This window comes from Sapajus apella, unplaced genomic scaffold (assembly GCF_009761245.1).
Source record: "Sapajus apella isolate SASKATOON/1434 unplaced genomic scaffold, GSC_monkey_1.0 scaffold43, whole genome shotgun sequence".
In the NCBI taxonomy this organism is placed as follows: domain Eukaryota; kingdom Metazoa; phylum Chordata; class Mammalia; order Primates; family Cebidae; genus Sapajus; species Sapajus apella.
In genome coordinates this window covers 8599595-8616723 of record NW_022436983.1, presented here as the reverse complement: position 1 = coordinate 8616723, position 17129 = coordinate 8599595, and the positions used below count along the sequence as shown (strand labels likewise).

At 52.3% G+C, this 17129-nt stretch overlaps 1 protein-coding gene across 9 annotated transcripts in view; it reads right to left on the bottom strand.

Annotated features, from left to right (window-relative positions):
* KAZN (kazrin, periplakin interacting protein) overlaps nucleotides 1-17129 on the bottom strand; it is a 1289243-nt gene that overhangs the window by 203468 nt on the left and 1068646 nt on the right. Inside the window, exons 1-2 of one of the 9 annotated variants that reach the window (XM_032301161.1) lie at nucleotides 13863-14007; nucleotides 13585-13749 (exon numbers count right to left, since the gene is read on the bottom strand). The exons of the other annotated variants lie outside the window; for them this stretch is intronic. Of the exons in view, the coding sequence (XP_032157052.1) occupies nucleotides 13585-13749; nucleotides 13863-13914 (217 nt within the window). The 5' untranslated portion in view covers nucleotides 13915-14007. Of the gene's footprint in view, nucleotides 1-13584; nucleotides 13750-13862; nucleotides 14008-17129 lie in introns of those variants that run through there. 9 annotated transcript variants of the gene reach the window in all.

Here is a 17129-nt window from a genome sequence, read left to right as displayed (position 1 = left end):
ACACACACACACACACACACACACACACACACACACACACACACGCAAATGCAGCTCACATCCAGTTCCACAGAACACAAGACCACAACAAGCCGGAAGATAGAAGGGCAATGCCGGATTTTCACCCATGGTGACCAGCTCCAGGCCTGTCTCTCTTAGAGGATTACAGACGACCCTGCCAACCCAGACAAGGAAATCTCTTACCCAGGGAAGCATCCTTCCGGGTCCTCCTGGAGCACCCTCCTGGCAGGAGCCAGGCATTATGAGCTGCAGCAGCTGGTGCACCCCTGAACTGCGCTCTAAGCCCAAGAAGTGCCCATCGAGCTGAGCTGGTCCCAGGCACAAAAGCCTCCTTCCGACAAGCTGGAGCCCCCCTTGGACCACACTCTCCTGGCCAGAGGTGCTTTCATGACAAAACCTGTTTTTCCTTGAAGCCACCCCCTCCCCTCATCTCCCAGGAGAAAATGGTACCCACTAGAGGAGAGTGGGTTCTGGGTTCTGCTGCTGCAGAATCAAAGTGCACAGCTTGAATAAAGAACAGAAGAGTGTGCAGAAACACTGAGGTTAACACTTGGAGCAGGTCAGAAGCGTTTCTTTCATCTCCATATTTTATTCACATGAGTTGGCCTTCTCCCGCCCTACTCTCTTGAGCGGAACTTCTACTAGATTTTTCCTTTTTCCTCCCCCCACTCCATAAACCTCAAACCATAAATATCCCTGGAACATCTGGGGACCTCCTCCCTGACACACCTGCAATAATACCGTGATCACTCGTGGCTGCTTGAGGAGGAGAGAGGACAAGTATGTGTCCCCTGTGCGTACAGGGCTGGCAGGGGTGGGAGGTGTAAGACAAAGCCAGCCACATAAACACCACAGCTTGTGATGCTTCAACACTGCCTCCACGCTTGGGTAAAGCCGCAGAAAATAAACCAATTGAAGAAATAAAAGTCTTCATTGGGAGCAGGTGTTTGCATTGTAACGCAACCTGGGACATGAACAAGCCCTGTATCGTGTGGGCTTGTTGCCATGTCTCTCTGGAATTGCAAGTGGATCACCCATCAGGCCATGAGGTCACCCCACCTCCAGCGGTAGACGGCCCATAGCTGCAGATATCCCAGGAATGCAACAAAATACCAAAGCAAGGTTCTAATTACTCTCTAGTCCCCATGCCAGGGACAATGAAGCCCAAACTCAGGAAGCCAGACAAGAGGACAGCAGCTCTCTGATCCTTCTTTGGTGAGCAGACGGCATGGACTTCAGCAAAGACCATGCGCAGAAGCAAAGAGTTTTCAACTGCGATCCTTTCAGCATTCATGAAAATTAACTCAGGATAACTTTGGTGCCCAGGAAATCTTCCCTGCTCCTGATTTCCGGAGAAAGCTATACATCTCCTTCTAAATGAGCATCTTCTCTGCACATTCCCCCGCAAAGAGCTAATTTTGGGGAAGTGCGGTAAAAAAACCAGAACCCCCCGCCTCTCCCAATCCAACCCACCAACCCTGGCTGCCCTGGTCTGGAAGGTAGGCTGCTGGTTCAGGTTAAAAATTCCCCGAAGAGAAATTCAATCTCCTTTATTCAACAGTCGGCAGATGATGTATTATTCCATCTTCGCCCTCCTCTTTTTGTAATCTGTCTGCTGAGGGCACATGTTCTGAGGACCACGAGGTGAGTACTGTTTATTTGGCCATGGACACTACTCACGGACCCTAAAAGGAATATACGAACTTGCCACTGCATGCCTTTGGGTTCCTTCTGACCTGAGGGCATGGGGGTGGGGATGTAGGGCAGGCTACAGAAAGGGGAATGAAGCCGGGTATGGTGGCTCATGCCTGTAATCCCAGACTTTGGGAGGCCAGGACAGGTGGATCACCTGAGGTCAGGAGTTTGAGACCAGCTTGGCCAACATATAGTGATACTCCGTCTCTACTCAAAGATAGAAAAATTAGCTGGACGTGGTGGTGCACACCTGTAGTCCCAGCTACTTGGGAAGCTGAGGCAGGAAAATCGCTTGAAAACCGGAGGTGGAGGTTGCAGTGAGATGAGACTGCACCTCTGCACTCTAGCCTGAGTGACAGAGCAAGACTGCCTCTCTCCAAAAAAAAAAAATGTGGGGGCGAGGGAGATGACATCTGTCTGGCCATTTCCACTTGCCTGGCCTGGCCCAGGCTACTGAGCTACCCTCATCCACCCTCCACAGCCATTTCCACCTGCCCCTCTCCCTGCCTGCGTCCAGAGGGGCTGCCGGATGTCTTTGAGTTCCTGCTGTGTCCTCTTAAACAAACATCAAGAGAGCCAGGAACACATAGCTCAGCCTGGGGAACATTCTTCCCTAGGACGTGCAAGAGAAGGTACAGGCTCCAGCAGTTCTTCCTCCACCCTCACAAAGGGAGCCCAGTGGGGGACGAGAGATCTAAGGTTGGTTCAGCCGAGAGGATCAAGGCAAGACCTTCTGTGCTCCCAACCACCCAACCCACCTCCTCTGCCCTGGCTGGGAGGAAAACTGACCGGAGAAACGAAGCTGGCCCCCGTGCCACTGTGCCTGTCTTCTTACAACAGGGGGGTTATCACATCGAGGAGAAAGACACGGCATGTATGATCCTCAAATGCTGGACACAGGCCAACGGGCGGATGCCACCATGAGATCAATTTTTGGCTCAACATTAAAGTGAGTGAATGCTTAAAATGAATCAAACATTGTAGGGGCTGCCTGGAGAGGAAGTGAGTTTCCAATCCCTGAAGGTATTCAAACTCAAGAGGAACAACTGCACTAGACATTGTGAGTCAATTTGTCTTCCTTGCCCTCAGTTTCCCCCACTACAGCTACTTTCCCACGGCCCCTGGGAGGAAGCAGCTCTCTGTATCAAGTACCCCGCCCACTCTTACAGAGGCAGCTGATTGGACCAGGGTGGTCACCTGATCCATGGTCTGCTAAACTACTGGTTAGGCAGGGACCAATCAGTTCTGTCTCCCAGGCATTTAAGCACTTCAGGGGTGCAGAGGGAGGCAGGCCCCTCCCCAAGGGATGATCAGGCTGGGGCAGGCTGTGTCACTGCCTTTGGAACCTGGCACTCCTGAGGCTGAGCCCTAGGACTTCCCTAGATCAACCCTGGCCCCCTGTAACTTGGGCTCATGTGATAGTTCCCCTTCCCTTCCACCTCCAGTGGAGGAGCTCAGGGTCTCTCTGTCCAGCCTGGCGGGGACCTCCGTTATCACTGCTCAGCACAGCACCTGGACCCTGAGCCTGTGCAGTGGACAACAATGCTCAAAGCTGTCACTGTCATGGCTCTCCATATCCCAACAAGCAGAGGAGATGGCCCGAGAACACACGCCCTCAAATACACATACTCCAGCCTATGCAGAGGTACCTCCCATACTGCTGATGCGGACTACACGCTTAATAAACATCACTGGCCGGGTGAGAGGCTCACACCTGTAATCCCAGCGCTTTCGGAGGCTGAGGTGGAAGGATCACTTGAGACCAGGAGTTCGAGACCAGCCTGGGCAACACAGTGAGACCCTGTCTCTATAAACGAAAAGTTTTAAAAAATTAGCCAGACATGGTGGTGTGTGCCTGTAGTCCTAGCTACTCAGGAGGCTGAGGCGGGAGGATGACTTGGGCCCAGGAGTTTGAAGCTGAAGTGAGCAATGATACTGCCATGGCATTCCAGCCTGGGCGACAAGACCCTGTGTCTAAAGGAATAAATAGGCTGGATGCAGTGGCTCACCTCTGTAACCCTAGCACTTTGGGAGGCCATGGCGGGTGGATCATCTGAGGTCAGGTGTTGAAGACCAGCCTGGCCAACATGGTGAAATCCTGTCTTTACTAAAAGTATAAAAATTAGCCTGGCGTGGTGGTGGACGCCTATAATCCCAACTACTCAACAGGCTGAGGCAGGAGAATTGCTTGAACCCGGGAAGTGGTGGTTGCAGGGAGCCAAGATCACACCGCTGCACTCCAGCCTGGGCGACAGAGTGAGACTCTATCTCAAAAAACAGAAAAGAAAAACAAACAAAAAATGAATAAATAGATAAACATCACTATCTCCAATCCACTGTACTGCACGCAGTATTTAAGCTGGCTTATGAATAAGGCAGCAGCTCCACGTTCCTACTGTGTGGGCCCTGCAGGGTGGCTACAATCATTCCCATTTTACAAGATGTGGAAACTGAGGCTCAAAGAGATTAAGCAGCTTGCCCAAGAGTCTCCAGTGTGAGCTTCTCACAATGCATGAGATTCTGACTGACTGTCGCCAAGAGAGCAAAGCCCAGGCAGATGCTAACCCAAAATTTGCCCCCAGCAATCTGGATCCTGCCCTAGGGCATGGCGCCCTAGGGACCACTGGGCTCTGGGCCTGTCTGACTTGCCATCTGTCTGGTGAGTCTCATATCACTCCAGCACCCACTTTTTTTTTTAAGAGGTGGAGTTCTGTTCTTATTGCCCAGGCTGGCTTGATCTCCGTTGACTGCAACCTTCGCCTCCTGGGTTCAAGCGATTCTCCTGCCTCCTGAGTAGCTGGGATTACAGGTGCCCGCTGCCACCATGCTCGGCTAATTTTGTAGTTTTAGTAGAGATGGGGTTTCGCCATTTTGGCCAGACTGGTCTCGAACTCCCGATCTCAGGTGATCTGCCCACCTCGGCCTCTGAAAGTGCTGGGATTACAGGCATGAGCCACTGCATCCAGTCCAGTTTGAACTAATACAAGTGATCTTAATCTCCATAAAACCCCTACTAGATAGGGCTTGCAGCCCCAATTTACAGATGGGGATATTGGGGCTCAGAGGGGTTAAAAAGCTTGCTCAGGGTCCCCACTGTTGGAACAATTTGCACCCAGGCAGTCGGGCTCTAATTGCCCTAAGCACTTGCTACCTGGACTCCAACGTCCCCATGTTCAGAGCCCTGTGTCTGTGCACCTGTCCTCGCTCAGGGAGGGGAGCCTGTTCTCCTACACAGGCTGATACGCCTGAAACACCACCAAGCACAGAGTAAAGCAAAGGTGCCCTTTTGCTAAATTCCTAACTTCCGGGGCTGTGTGCTCCAGCTCTGCTATGAGAAGGTAGCACCGGCCTGCCTGCTGGGTATGGATTCAAGTCACCTCTAAAGGGGATCAATCAGCGCCTTCCAGGGAGGTGGCCAAGCTCCAGGCACAGCCTGGAAAATCAGACTCCCACTGGGAAGGCTGAGAGGAGCCAGATGCTGTCTGGAGCACCCAAAGCACCAGCTGCTGTCGCGGACCTCAGTGTGCTCAGCTCTATCAGGGATGTGCCAGGAAAGTGGTGAAGGGGACATCGCAGAAGCGCTCATGCAGGCCCTGGAGGGCGCAGGCACACTGGGGAGGGAAGGAGAGGGTGTTCAGTCAACCCACCCAGGCCCCATGCTCAGGAGGCTGACAGATCCAGGGGTCCTCCTACAAGCCGACCTGGGACTTTGTGTGATCAAAGAAGGATAGGAGGGCAGAGGTGGAGGGGACGTGATTATTTACAGCCGGGAGATGGTGAACAGAACCTAAGAGGTGGCAACGGATTCGCTAGTCCTTGAAGACGGAGGGGGAAGGGAAAGACGGGAAAGAACACACAACTCATAAAAGAGAAAACTGACCTCTTCCGCAAGGAACTAGAAAGGGATCTGGCCCAAAGTAGGTGCTCTGAGGAAACCTGCAAGTAATTAACCAGCAGGGCCTATGATGAAGGCTCTCCTCTGGTCCCATAACACCCAGCAAGGGGTGCAGACACACGGGACTCAGACACACGGGGCTCAGACACACGGGGCGCAGACACACGGGGCTCAGACACACGGGGCGCAGACACACGGGACGCAGACACACGGGGCACAGATACACGCTTGCTGAGGTGCCATCTTCACCTTCTGCAGGGCCACTCTCTGCCACGCTGTGATCTGGGTGACATTTGCAGATGGCACTGCAAGAATGACGCCCAGAGGGGCTGCAATGAGCAAGAAAGGCTCCCAGAAAGGTTGGAGGCCCAGGACAGGGAGGGATGGGAACTAGCAAGGCGAAGGGTAGGGATGAGCCAGGGTGGTTCATGGGTCAGAGAGACCCTGAGCTCCTCCCCTGGAGGCAGAAGGGGGACCGTCACGTTTGCGGATCCTCACACAAAACCGAGTACAAAGCAGGTGCTGGATGTCTGCCGTGTGGGTGAACAAGGAGGCCTGTCGCATCTGGGGAGAAGGTGAGGGAGGGTATCTTTCTGGTTTCAGATGGGAGTTCTAGACAGAACAAACCTCTTCCAGAATGTAAGCGTCATGAGAGCAAGGTCTGTCCTGCTCAGCCGTCAGTGCCAGGCGCTCAGCTGGGCCCTGGTGAGTACTTATGGGATGAGTGATTAAGTGAGCAAACGGACAAATGTGACATGATAAAGAGCTGGTTGGCTGGAATCCAAGCTGCAAAGGTCATGAATTGATGCCTGCTGTCATGAATGAGCTGGGAGTGACAGCCAGGCAGGAGGGATCAAAGTGATGTGGAAATCTAAAGCGGGAGGCAGGTAGGTGAGGCCTTAGCTGCTAGGAGGGTTGGAGGGATCCCTTTTATTTTTTTTCTGAGATGGAGTCTTGCTCTGTCACCCAGGCTGAAGTGCAGTGGTGCGATCTCGGCTCACTGCAACCTCCGCCTCCGGGGTTCAAGTGTTTCTCCTGCCTCAGCCTCCCGAGTAGCTGGGACTACAGGCATGTGCCAGCACATCTGAATAATTTTTTGTATTTTTAGTAGAGACAGGGTTTCACCATGTGAGTCAGGATGGTCTTGATCTCTTGACCTCGTGATCTACCTGCCTCAGCCTACCGAAGTACTGAGATTACAGGTGTGAGCCACCGCACCTGGCCGGGATCCCTTTCTATATGGCAAAAGCAGCCAAGTGTGGCTGGCACAGTGGAGCAGAGCACCAGTGATCAACCAGCCCAGTTTGCCTGAGACCAAGGCATATCCCATGGTGTGGGACGTTCAGGGGCGAACCAGTAAAGTCCTGGGAAAAACAGGACAAGCTGGTGGCCCAGGTACAGGTCTGTCCTCACCAGCATCCTATAGCTACCAACCGATGGTACCAACCGCATCTCTGAGGCACCCCAGTGTGAGTGAAGCACTTCCACCTCCACGGGCTCTTGTAAAGCACAAATCTACGTGCTAGGCCAGGCTGACACTATGATTTCACTTCACCAAACAGGGACACAGGTCCACAGGGTGAGTGACCTGTACAAGGACCCACAGCAGGTCAGCTGCAAAGCCAGGGCTGATGTTCTGCCCTTCACCTCCCCTGCCTTTCTACACACTGGGGACATGTGACATGGAAAAGTACTGTCTGCTGAGCACAGCTGTGGGCTGGGCGGACATTGTCCAGGCGTTCCCCAAGGGCAGGTGGGCTTGGAGGCTCCAGGGAAATGGGCCCATCTGGCCCTCTGCTGTTCGGAAATTCTGGCACTGGGGGAGCAGGCGGCCACCACCTGGGGTGTTGGGAGAAGATGGGGGCGGGGGTACTACAGGCTGCTGCTCTGCTTGCCCCACTAACGGCACCATTAGGGCTGTCCCCTGGGTAAGGCCAGGATCTCTAAAGGCCTTTGTGAAAGGCAGACAGACCATCTAGTGACACATCCATTAGGCTCTAGACATAGAAGGGCCAACCAGCCCTTGGCAGCTGGGGAGGGAGCAGGCCAGGGTACCAGGAGAAGAGGAAAGGGGAGGGGAGAGGGAGGGAAAGAGGAAAAATTAGAAGTAGAAGGTTTCTAGAGCAGTCTTGCTCAGTGGCTGCTTTCAAGCTATAGTTTCATCAACATTGCCTTGGGGGGCTTGTTAAGACCCCGAGTTTCTGATTCTTTGGGTCTGGAGTGGACAGAGAATTTGCATATCTGCTATGTCCTCGGGCGCTGTAGATGTTGCTGGTCCTGGCAACACACCTGGAGAATCGCTGGCCCAGCTCATGGGATTCTGGGGGATGTGGATGGGGGAAAAGGCACAAAGGACAGATTTGGGCCCCTGATGCTGGGAAGACCCACAGAAGTAAAGACGGCAGGTGTTGGAGCCTCAGTCCTCAAAATGCAGCGTGAGATGGCATCATCTGGGGGTGGAGGTGGGGTCTGTTTAAAATGCAGATTATTGGGCACATTCCCAGATTTTTTTTTTTTTGAGACAGGGTCTCTCTCTGTTGCCAAGGCTGGAGTACAGTGACGTGATCTTGGGTCGCTGCAACCTTCATTGCCCAGGCTCAAGCCATCCTCCCACCTTGGCCTCCAGAGCAGCTGGGATTACAGGTGCATGCCACTATGCCTGGCTAATTTTTGTATTTTTAGTAGAGACGAGGTTTCGCCGTGTTGGTCAGGCTGGTCTTGAACTCCTGACCTCAAATGATCCACCCGGCTCAGCCTCCCAAAGTGCTGGGATTGCAGGTGTGAGCCATGCTGCGCCCGGCCCCCAGATGTTTTTGATTGTTTGGGTGGGTATGGGGTCCAGGAAACAACATGCCCCTGAGTGACTCTAAGGATGGTGGTTCGGGGGCCACACAGAGAAGCATGGCAGCCCTAGGTGAGCACGGTGGAAACATCTCAGGCTTCCAAAGCTGAGACAGGCCTCAGAAACCCTCATCAGCCTCATTCCCTGACTCAAGGCCAGCTCCAGCATGGGAGCCACTAGCCACATGTAGCTTTTTACAGTTAAGTAAAATGTAAATCTCAGTTCTTCAGTCGTACCAGCTACAGTTAAGCCCAGGGGCTTCCATCCTGGGCAATGCAGATACAAACCGCTTCCAACTTTGCAGAAAGTTCTATCAGACAGCAGTGGCTCAGAGGGATCACGCTGTGTCAGCCTCCATTTCCCCATCTATAAAACGGAGTTCTGGGGCTGGGTGCGGTGGCTCACGCCTGTAATCCCAGCACTTTGGGAGGCTGAGGCGGGCAGATCACAAGGTCAAGAGATCAAGACCATCCTGGCCCACAGGGTGAAACCCCATCTCTGCTAAAAATATAAAAATTACCGGGCATAACGGCGGACACCTGTAGTCCCAGCTACTCTGGAAGCTGAGGCAGGAGAATAGCTTGAACCCAGGAAGTGGAGGTTGTAGGGAGGCAAGATTGCACCATTGCACTCTAGCCTGGAGACAGAACAAGACTCTGTCTCAAAAATTAAATAAATAAATAAATAAAATGGAGCTCCTCAGAGGTCATTCGAGGGTGCCAGAAAGAGGAAAGATGCCACCCAGGGTAGACATGTCCACCTCACGCCTGCAGGAGCATTGTACCCTGGTGGGAGGGAGAAGGCAGCCCAGCTTGGCAGAGGAGGCATCTGTCACTGCCCCAGAACCCAACGGGTGGCCTGTATCCCTGCAGAGGGAACACCAGGGATGCAGGTTTGCCCCTTGGTCAGCTGTGAGCACACCCAACATGGCCTCAAAGGAGCACAGGAAGGCTGGGGCCTGGTACTGAGGAAATGCAAGCCCAGCAACTCCTCCCCCCGTGGCTGGGGAGGTTTAAGGGAATGCCACAGAGGCCAGCAGCGCTGGAAGAAGGGCTACTCCAGATCAGCGATGATCCTCAGCCTGGGTCAGAGGTTTGAAGGTGTTGGGCAGGAGGGAATGGTCATGGTATGAAGAAGGCTGCAGAGCCACAGGCGCGGCCGGCCCAGCCTCCCCACCCTTCTTTGAAACGAGAGATGGAGGTGGCAACGGGAGGCCAGGATGGGAAACTGAGTATTTAGATGGATGCTGGCCAGAAGCAGCCCCCCAGTGACCACTCTGGTACCCTGGTGGGGCACACCCAGTCCCTGCCTGATGCCTCCAGTGCTGGGGAACCCACTGCCTCCTGGGGCAGACTATCCTGTTGCTGAACAGAAAATCTCTCTGGCACTGAAGGAAGGGTTATCTCTCTGCAGCGTCTAAGCAGCAGGTGCCCTTCTGTTCAAGACCCCAGGGCAAGGAGTGGTCCTGGGGTTTAGCACTCACAACTATGCTATGAAAAAAGAGGGCCCGGTGCAGTGGCTCACGTCTGTAATCCCAGCATTTTGGGAGGCTGAGGCGGGCAGATCACCTGAGGTCAAGAGTTCGAGACCAGCCTGGCCAACATGGTGAAACCCTGTTTCTACTAAAAATACAAAAAATTAGCCGGATGCGGTGGCGCATGCCTGTAATCCCAGCTACTCGGGCAGCTGAGGCAGGAGATTTGCTTGAACTGGGGAAGCGAAGGTTGCAGTGAGCAGAGATCGCACCATTGCACTCCAGCCTGGGCAGCAGAGCGCGACTCCATGTCAAAAAATAAATAAATGTTTAAAAAGCACAGAATCCCTGGAAACCATCATTCTCAGCAAACTGACACAAGAACAGAAAATCAAACATGTTATGTTCTCATTCACAGGTGGATGTTGAAAAATGAGAACGCATGGACACAGGGAGGGGAGCATCACACACTGGGGTCTGTCGAGGGGGAAATAGGGAAGGGATAGTGGGGGGTGGGGAGTTGGGGAGAGAGAGCACGGGGAGAAATGCCAGATATAGGTGAAGGGGAGGAAGACAGCAAATCACACTGCCACGTGTGTACCTATACAACAATCTTACATGTTCTTTACATGTACCCCAAAACCTAAAATGCAATAAAAAAAAAAGCACAGAATCCTGCAACAACTATGTGATCTTACTTAGATGAAGTACCTGGAATAGGCCAATATACAGAGGTAGACATTAGCACGGTGGTTGCTGGGGCGGGAGAGGGATGGAGAGTTAGAGTTGAATGGACACAGTTTCTGTTTCGGGTGATGAAAAAGTTTTGGAAGTGGATTGCGGTGATGGTCATCCAACACTGAACGTGCCTAATGCCACTGAACGGAATATCTAACAACGGTTAAAACGGTCAATGACATTTTACCACAATATAAAAAGTGCAATTTAAAAAAGTGCAGGGTTCTGAACTGCACCCTGGAGTCAATTTCTGGGGTGAGAATCTGCATTTGAGCCCAGTGATATCAGGGCTCAGCTCCTTGTGGGTGGAAAACACGCATTTTCTCGGTGGAAAAACACATATCTCAGACTTCCCAAGCCTTGGAAACACTCATTAGCCTCATGCTCTGACTCAGGGTCAGCTCCAACATGGGAGCCACTAGCCACCTGTGGCCTTTTACAATTAAGTCAAACTTAAATCTCAGTTCTTCAGTCACACTAGCTGCATTTAAGCCCAGGGCCTGCCACGCAGGGGAGGGCCACACGCAGAGTCTCCTTGCAATCTCCCAAGCCCCTTGGCTCTCCTCCCCAAAGGGCAGAGAGTAAATAGAAACTCCCCCACGTGGCTCTCTGCTGTCTGACTGACACGGGTAGAGATGCCAGAGGAAGCACCGACAAGAACTCAACTGGATGCTCGGCCACGTGAACGGCATCACACAGACATTGAAAGGGAACCGGGGCGGGGGGCGGGGGGGCGGGGGGCGGGGCTGAGAGGGTGGGGGGCCCCGCTGGGAAGTATGGAGGAACAGGCCCCGCAGGTGGGTGAGTAACAGGACAAGAGTTTTGTCTCTTCTGTCTCCTAGCACCCCGCCCAGCACCTTGGCTCCTCTGTGGGGCTCAAGGAGCCAGGAATTCGGGATGAATGGGGAGCACAGGAGTGCTGGTGGGCAGCCTGGAGCCCGGAACAGCCGCCACCAAAGCCTCTGCCTGCTCTCTCGCTGCAGGACAGCCTTTCGAGTTCACAAGAGTGAGAAATACATGTGCCTCTTTCTAGTAGATTCTGGGAACACATGTGTCCGGGTAGGGGCTGGCACAAAAAGGAAAAAAAGCGAGATTTAACTAAGATGTCCATCTAGGTGACTGGATACTTTGGGCCACCTGTGGGAGTGAAAAGGCGCTAGTGTGCTCTGATCACCCCTGGGCTCCAGCCTGGGCAACACAGCGTAAACCACGGCCCCTGCCCTCCCGGAAACCACAGCCTGTGCCCTCCTGGGTTTCTTTCTCTAAAATTAACCCAATCCCAGGAAAGCAAAGGGCAGAGGTTCTCAAAGTCTAATCTGTGGAATGTCAAAATTACACAGGGTACTTGATACACATCCAGATTCCTGGCGGGGGAGAGGAACCTGAGAATCTATACATTAGCAAGTACCTCAGACCACTGCAATCCCCAAAGTCTGAGACCCACCTTGAATGGGTCAGAGGAGGTTGGGGAAGGCGGTAAAGGGTGAAAACTTCCAGTGCTGCCAAGACATTCCCATGACTTGTCTTCTCTTTCTTTCTTTTTTTTGAGGCAGAGTCTTGCTCTGTTGCCCAGGCTGGAGTGCAGTGGCGTGATCTTAGCTCACTGCAACCTCCACCTCCTTTCCTGGATTTAATCAATTCTCCTGCCTCATCCTTCTAAGTAGCTGGGACTACAGGCATGCACCACTATGCCTGGCTAATTTTTGTATTTTTTGTTTTAGTAGAGATGGGGTTTCACTATGTTGCCCTGGCTGGTCTTGAACTCCTGACCTCAAGTGCTCCGCCCGCTTCAGTCTCCCAAAGTGCTGGGATTACAGGTGTGAGCCACTGTGCCCAGCCTCTCATGCCTTTTCTAAAGTTTCATATCTGGCCCTGGAAGCCTCACTGTGTGACATCCTGGGGTATGATCCCTTCCCAGCCTCGGGCCTCAGTTTCCTCACCTTGTAGAGGGAGCAGGTTGACCCCAGCCCTACACAGACTTCCCTCTCAGGGCTCTGCATTCTAGGTTTCCAAACGGGTGCAAGGGGGACCTCCCATCAGGAGCCAGCTTGCCTCTGACCTCTGGCTGGGGTGAAGGGGCAGGGGCAGAGTCTCTTGGAGACAGAGACTGGGGGCCACTCTGGGCCCCAGAGGCTCCCCTCCCAACTGGCTCTGGCTGATTGGAAGCCTGTGAGCCGAAGGTGCCAGGGAGAAAATCCCATGACACTCAGCATCTCAGCCCCTGCCCTGTGCCCTGGGAGCCTGGGGCATCGTCAGCTGACAAGGAAAACCTCAAGAGCAGTAGTCCCAGGAGGGCAGCACAGCAGCCTGGAACACAACTGGTGTACCCTCTCCCGGCCTCGGTGGTCTCCCTGTAAGAGGGGGAGAATGCCAGCTGGCTGGCAGGAATGGAGGGATCAACAGAAACGCATGGAACAAGGCGCTTGGTTACTGCTTGGCCCTCAGTCAATGATCTTTCCATGCCAATGGGACCTAACTGAACAAAAATCCACCTTTTTCCCTGCCTGGGCACATACAACTTCAAAGTTACGAGCACGCTGGTGAGGCTGCACTGAGGGGAGGGAATAAGGCATCCAGGAAACAGCAGCTGCTGTTGTCGCTTCTCTCCGATCCCCCAGGGACCGCTTTCTGAAACTTCTGTACAATTAAAAGGTAGTGAATACAGTCCATGCCTGTGATGAAGTTACAGCCCGAACTAGCTGGGAGCCCGAGTCCGCCTCCAAATCCAAGAGGCAACAAAAGACGAGACCGTCTACACCTGCAGCTTAGCCACCAGGTGCCAGGTGGAGGGTGTTTCCCAAAACAGTCCCCCTGTGGACTGAGGACTGGCCCCACCCAGAGCCCAACAGCTCCCCGCTCCCTAGGCCAGGCTTAGTGTCACCCAGTTCGGGGCTGGGACGTCAGGCAGCACTCATGTGCCTGTTACACTATTCTGGCTGTGAATTTCCTCCAAATTGGGTGCAGCACGTGATGAGCTCATGCCATTTGATGAGAGTTCCAGAGAATCGCTACAATTTATGTCTTCTAATTGGCCTCTCTTGAAGGCATCCAAACAGCAGACAAGAGAAAGCCTGGAGTCCCCACCTTCACAGAGGCTGCCACAAGGGAGACAGAGATTGTCCTCGGGAGCAGAAGGCAAGCCTGACCTTCCCTCTCCCTGAAAGGCACTCATCTAGCACCCACAACATAAGACTCACGGAGAGTAAATCCATTAAAATAACTCCACGCCCGCACACCCCTTATAACCATGCCTGTCTCTCTGGAGTGTTTACAGCCCTTAGTGACTCACAGCAAACACGGGATCCCCAGGGCGATGGCTTCGGCCGGCTTTAATGACAGGTTAGGTGTGCTTATCTGCTGGGGCTCAAATCTGTCTACATGCAAATGTGCTGAGATTGCATTTTTGTCAGCTTGCCGTGTTATGGATGCGGGAGGCTAACTCCAGAGCCAGGGGTGCTGTTTTCCTCTTGAGATGATTAAAAAATGAACAAACTCTTCTTCCTCCAGAATGGCTGGAGGGTCCTGGCAAATCGTCCAGTTCATTCAACTGGAATATTACAAAGAACATAATGGTGCTTCCTGCCCATTATGGAGATTTCATGATGACTCAGAAGGCCAAATATGCAGCTAGCATCCCTTCGAGTCACCTGTCTGAGTAAATCCCAATACTTCAAACTTCAAAAATAAAAAGGAAATGTATTCTATATATTTTAAACACATACACGTCAAGTCCTTTGGAGTCTGCAGGAATAGGAATTCCCCCTCCTCCCTTACAGCATGGGTGGCATCGGACCCCGCAGGTAGAAACAATGCTAATCATACAGATTCCTGTCCGATTTCCAACAACTCTGATGTGGGTAGTAAGATTCCCATTTTACAGAAGGGTCAACTGAGGCTCGGGACGTTAAATAACTTGCTTGGGGGCATATAGCTAGTAAGGAGCAGAGCTGACAAATTCAAACCAGTGTGTGTTTGATTCCAAAACCTGTGCCCTGTACCCACTATGGCATGCCACCAGCCTTGGCAGAAGGGTAAAGTTCAGTCCATCACACTGGACCACACACAGGGTGGAGAGTGGAGGGTGCTGGGTCACAGGTCGAGACTCCCCAGGGAAACGGGTCTAAGCCGTGGCTTTCACCCCGATTGTCCAGAAGAACCAAGCCCTCCACTGCCTGCATTCTGCCCTTGCCCTTAATTCCAAGCAGTGGAGATTTCATCTCATCCAGTCCCAGCAGAAGTCCTTTTCAGAATGGCTCACAGAGAGCTGACCTCCCGCCGAAATTGCCAACAGCAGAAAGACAGCAAATGCTTGAGTGGCTTAAAACCAAGAGTGCCAAGGACAGGACAAATTTTTTTTTTTTTTTTTTTTTTTTTAAAAAAAAGGATAAAAGTGTAAAGGAAAAAGAGATCAGAAACAATGTGGGTCTACTTTCTTTACAGCAACATGAAGTCTTTCCACACTGCTCTGAGGTCTACAGTCTGGGATGATAAACTCCTGGCTGTGACACTCACTGGCTGTGTGGCCTTGGGCAATGACTGAACTTTCCTAAGGACCAGTTTCTCCATCTGTGGATGGGATTAGCAACTGCACCTCCCCACGGGGTTGCTTGGCCCATAAAGACAAAGCATCATGTTTGTTTCACACCATAACTGGTCCCCGGGAAAGAACAGAGCTGAGAACCAGTACACAAAGACTCGCAAGCGCCCGCCGCAGTCCCCTCAACCACGGGTTTCATTAAAGGGGAGGGGCAAGAGTGATAAGAACACAAATGAACATCACAATACAATAATACGGATTTTTAAAAAGGTAGAGGATGTGGAGAGGCAGGGTAAGGCCACGTGGCTTTCTGAGCTCAGGGTAAAGAGAAATGCTAAAGGGAGCAATGGGGCTAGAGTGCAAAGGCTTCAGTTACAGACCCATGGAGCGCCTTGTCTACAAAGATGCTAATTTCCCACCACCTTTTAAAATATGGCTTAGTTCCTTTAGCTCATCAACAACACCCTCTTGCATTTGAAACTCAGCACCCAAGCACCTCACTTCATTCTGGAACGTGCTGCCTCTGTCCACCCTACCTAAATACAAAGCAGCGCCTGCTCCCATCATTCTAACTTCTCCCTGGCTTTATTTTTCTGCATAACTCTTACACCATCTCTGGACATATCCTGTGCCTATTTGCCTACTGGAAATCTCCTCCCACAGAATGTAAGCTCCATGGAAACCGGGGCTGCAGTCATCTCCTCTGCTGCCATATCCCTGGCAGCTACAACAGTGCCTGGCCCGGAGCAGATGCTCAAGAAATGTGACCGGATGAATGGACAATGAAAGATCAAAGAACTGGATTCCTGTTCCCAGCTTAAAAAACTCCAGTGAGGACCTGGTTCATTCCGAGGGGGCTCTGGAATGATCTGCCCCTCAGAAGGAGTTATTCCCTTGGTGCCAATGGGGAAACTGAGTTGTGGAGTATCTCAGAGTAAAATACAATCCAGACAGAAGCAGGAACGGATTGTGCAAACATCCAACGTCTGCACCTCCTGCTCCAGTGCCTGGATCATCCACCCGGGAGGCCAGAGCTGTCACCATTACAGGGCCATCACCTGCTGACCTCAGGACATTCTCCCTGAGCAACTGAAGGTGTTCAGGCCTCCATCCCACCAGGCCAGCACCCCCTCTACCTTTCCCCTTCCCCACATCTCTGAAAGTGCCAATTCACAGACTCTCCCATCCAACAGGGCACCTCTTTCAGCTCCTTAAACTGAGTACCACATTCAACTTGGGATCAAGCGCTGAGATTCGAAGAATAGTCACCTCACAGCCTGGGTGACATGTTTATTTCAGCAACAAGTTCAGCTGGCAGCTTTGGGCCAAAGAGTTTCCATCTCCCTCCTAGAGGAAATCCCCTCGTAACAGCCCATGGTTTCTGAAACCATTCTCATGGCAGGCTGTCCTCCCTCAATGCCTGGAGATCATGGAAGTTCTCAGAAACTCGATTTGGTTTTTAAGAACCAGAGACCAGAAAGGGGGAAGGGCAGTGGGGTAGAGAAAACTCAAAACTTTCTGGTTTAGCTGCTGGTCTGATCTTGTTTCATGCCAGTGATGTCATCTGTAAATCAGGAAAAGAGGTTTCCAATGCGCTCTCTTTTAAAATGGGCACAACATGAGGGCTGCAGGAATAACAACCACCCACCCCTAGACCTAGGAAACAGGCATTCCTGGGCTACACTGTGTCCTTAGGATATTATTATAAACACACAACTGGAGTCTATATAGACACAAAGTAACCAGCCTTATCTCCACCCAGCCATCTCCTGCACGTTTTCATAATAACAACTTCCACTGACCTAACACTCAGCCTCAGATCACTGAAGCATTTTACAGATAAGACAAAAGTCATCTTGACACAGTTCATGAGGGTGGAGGAGCAGAGAGCACCACCATCTAATGGAAAATTGAGTCAGTGGGGCAC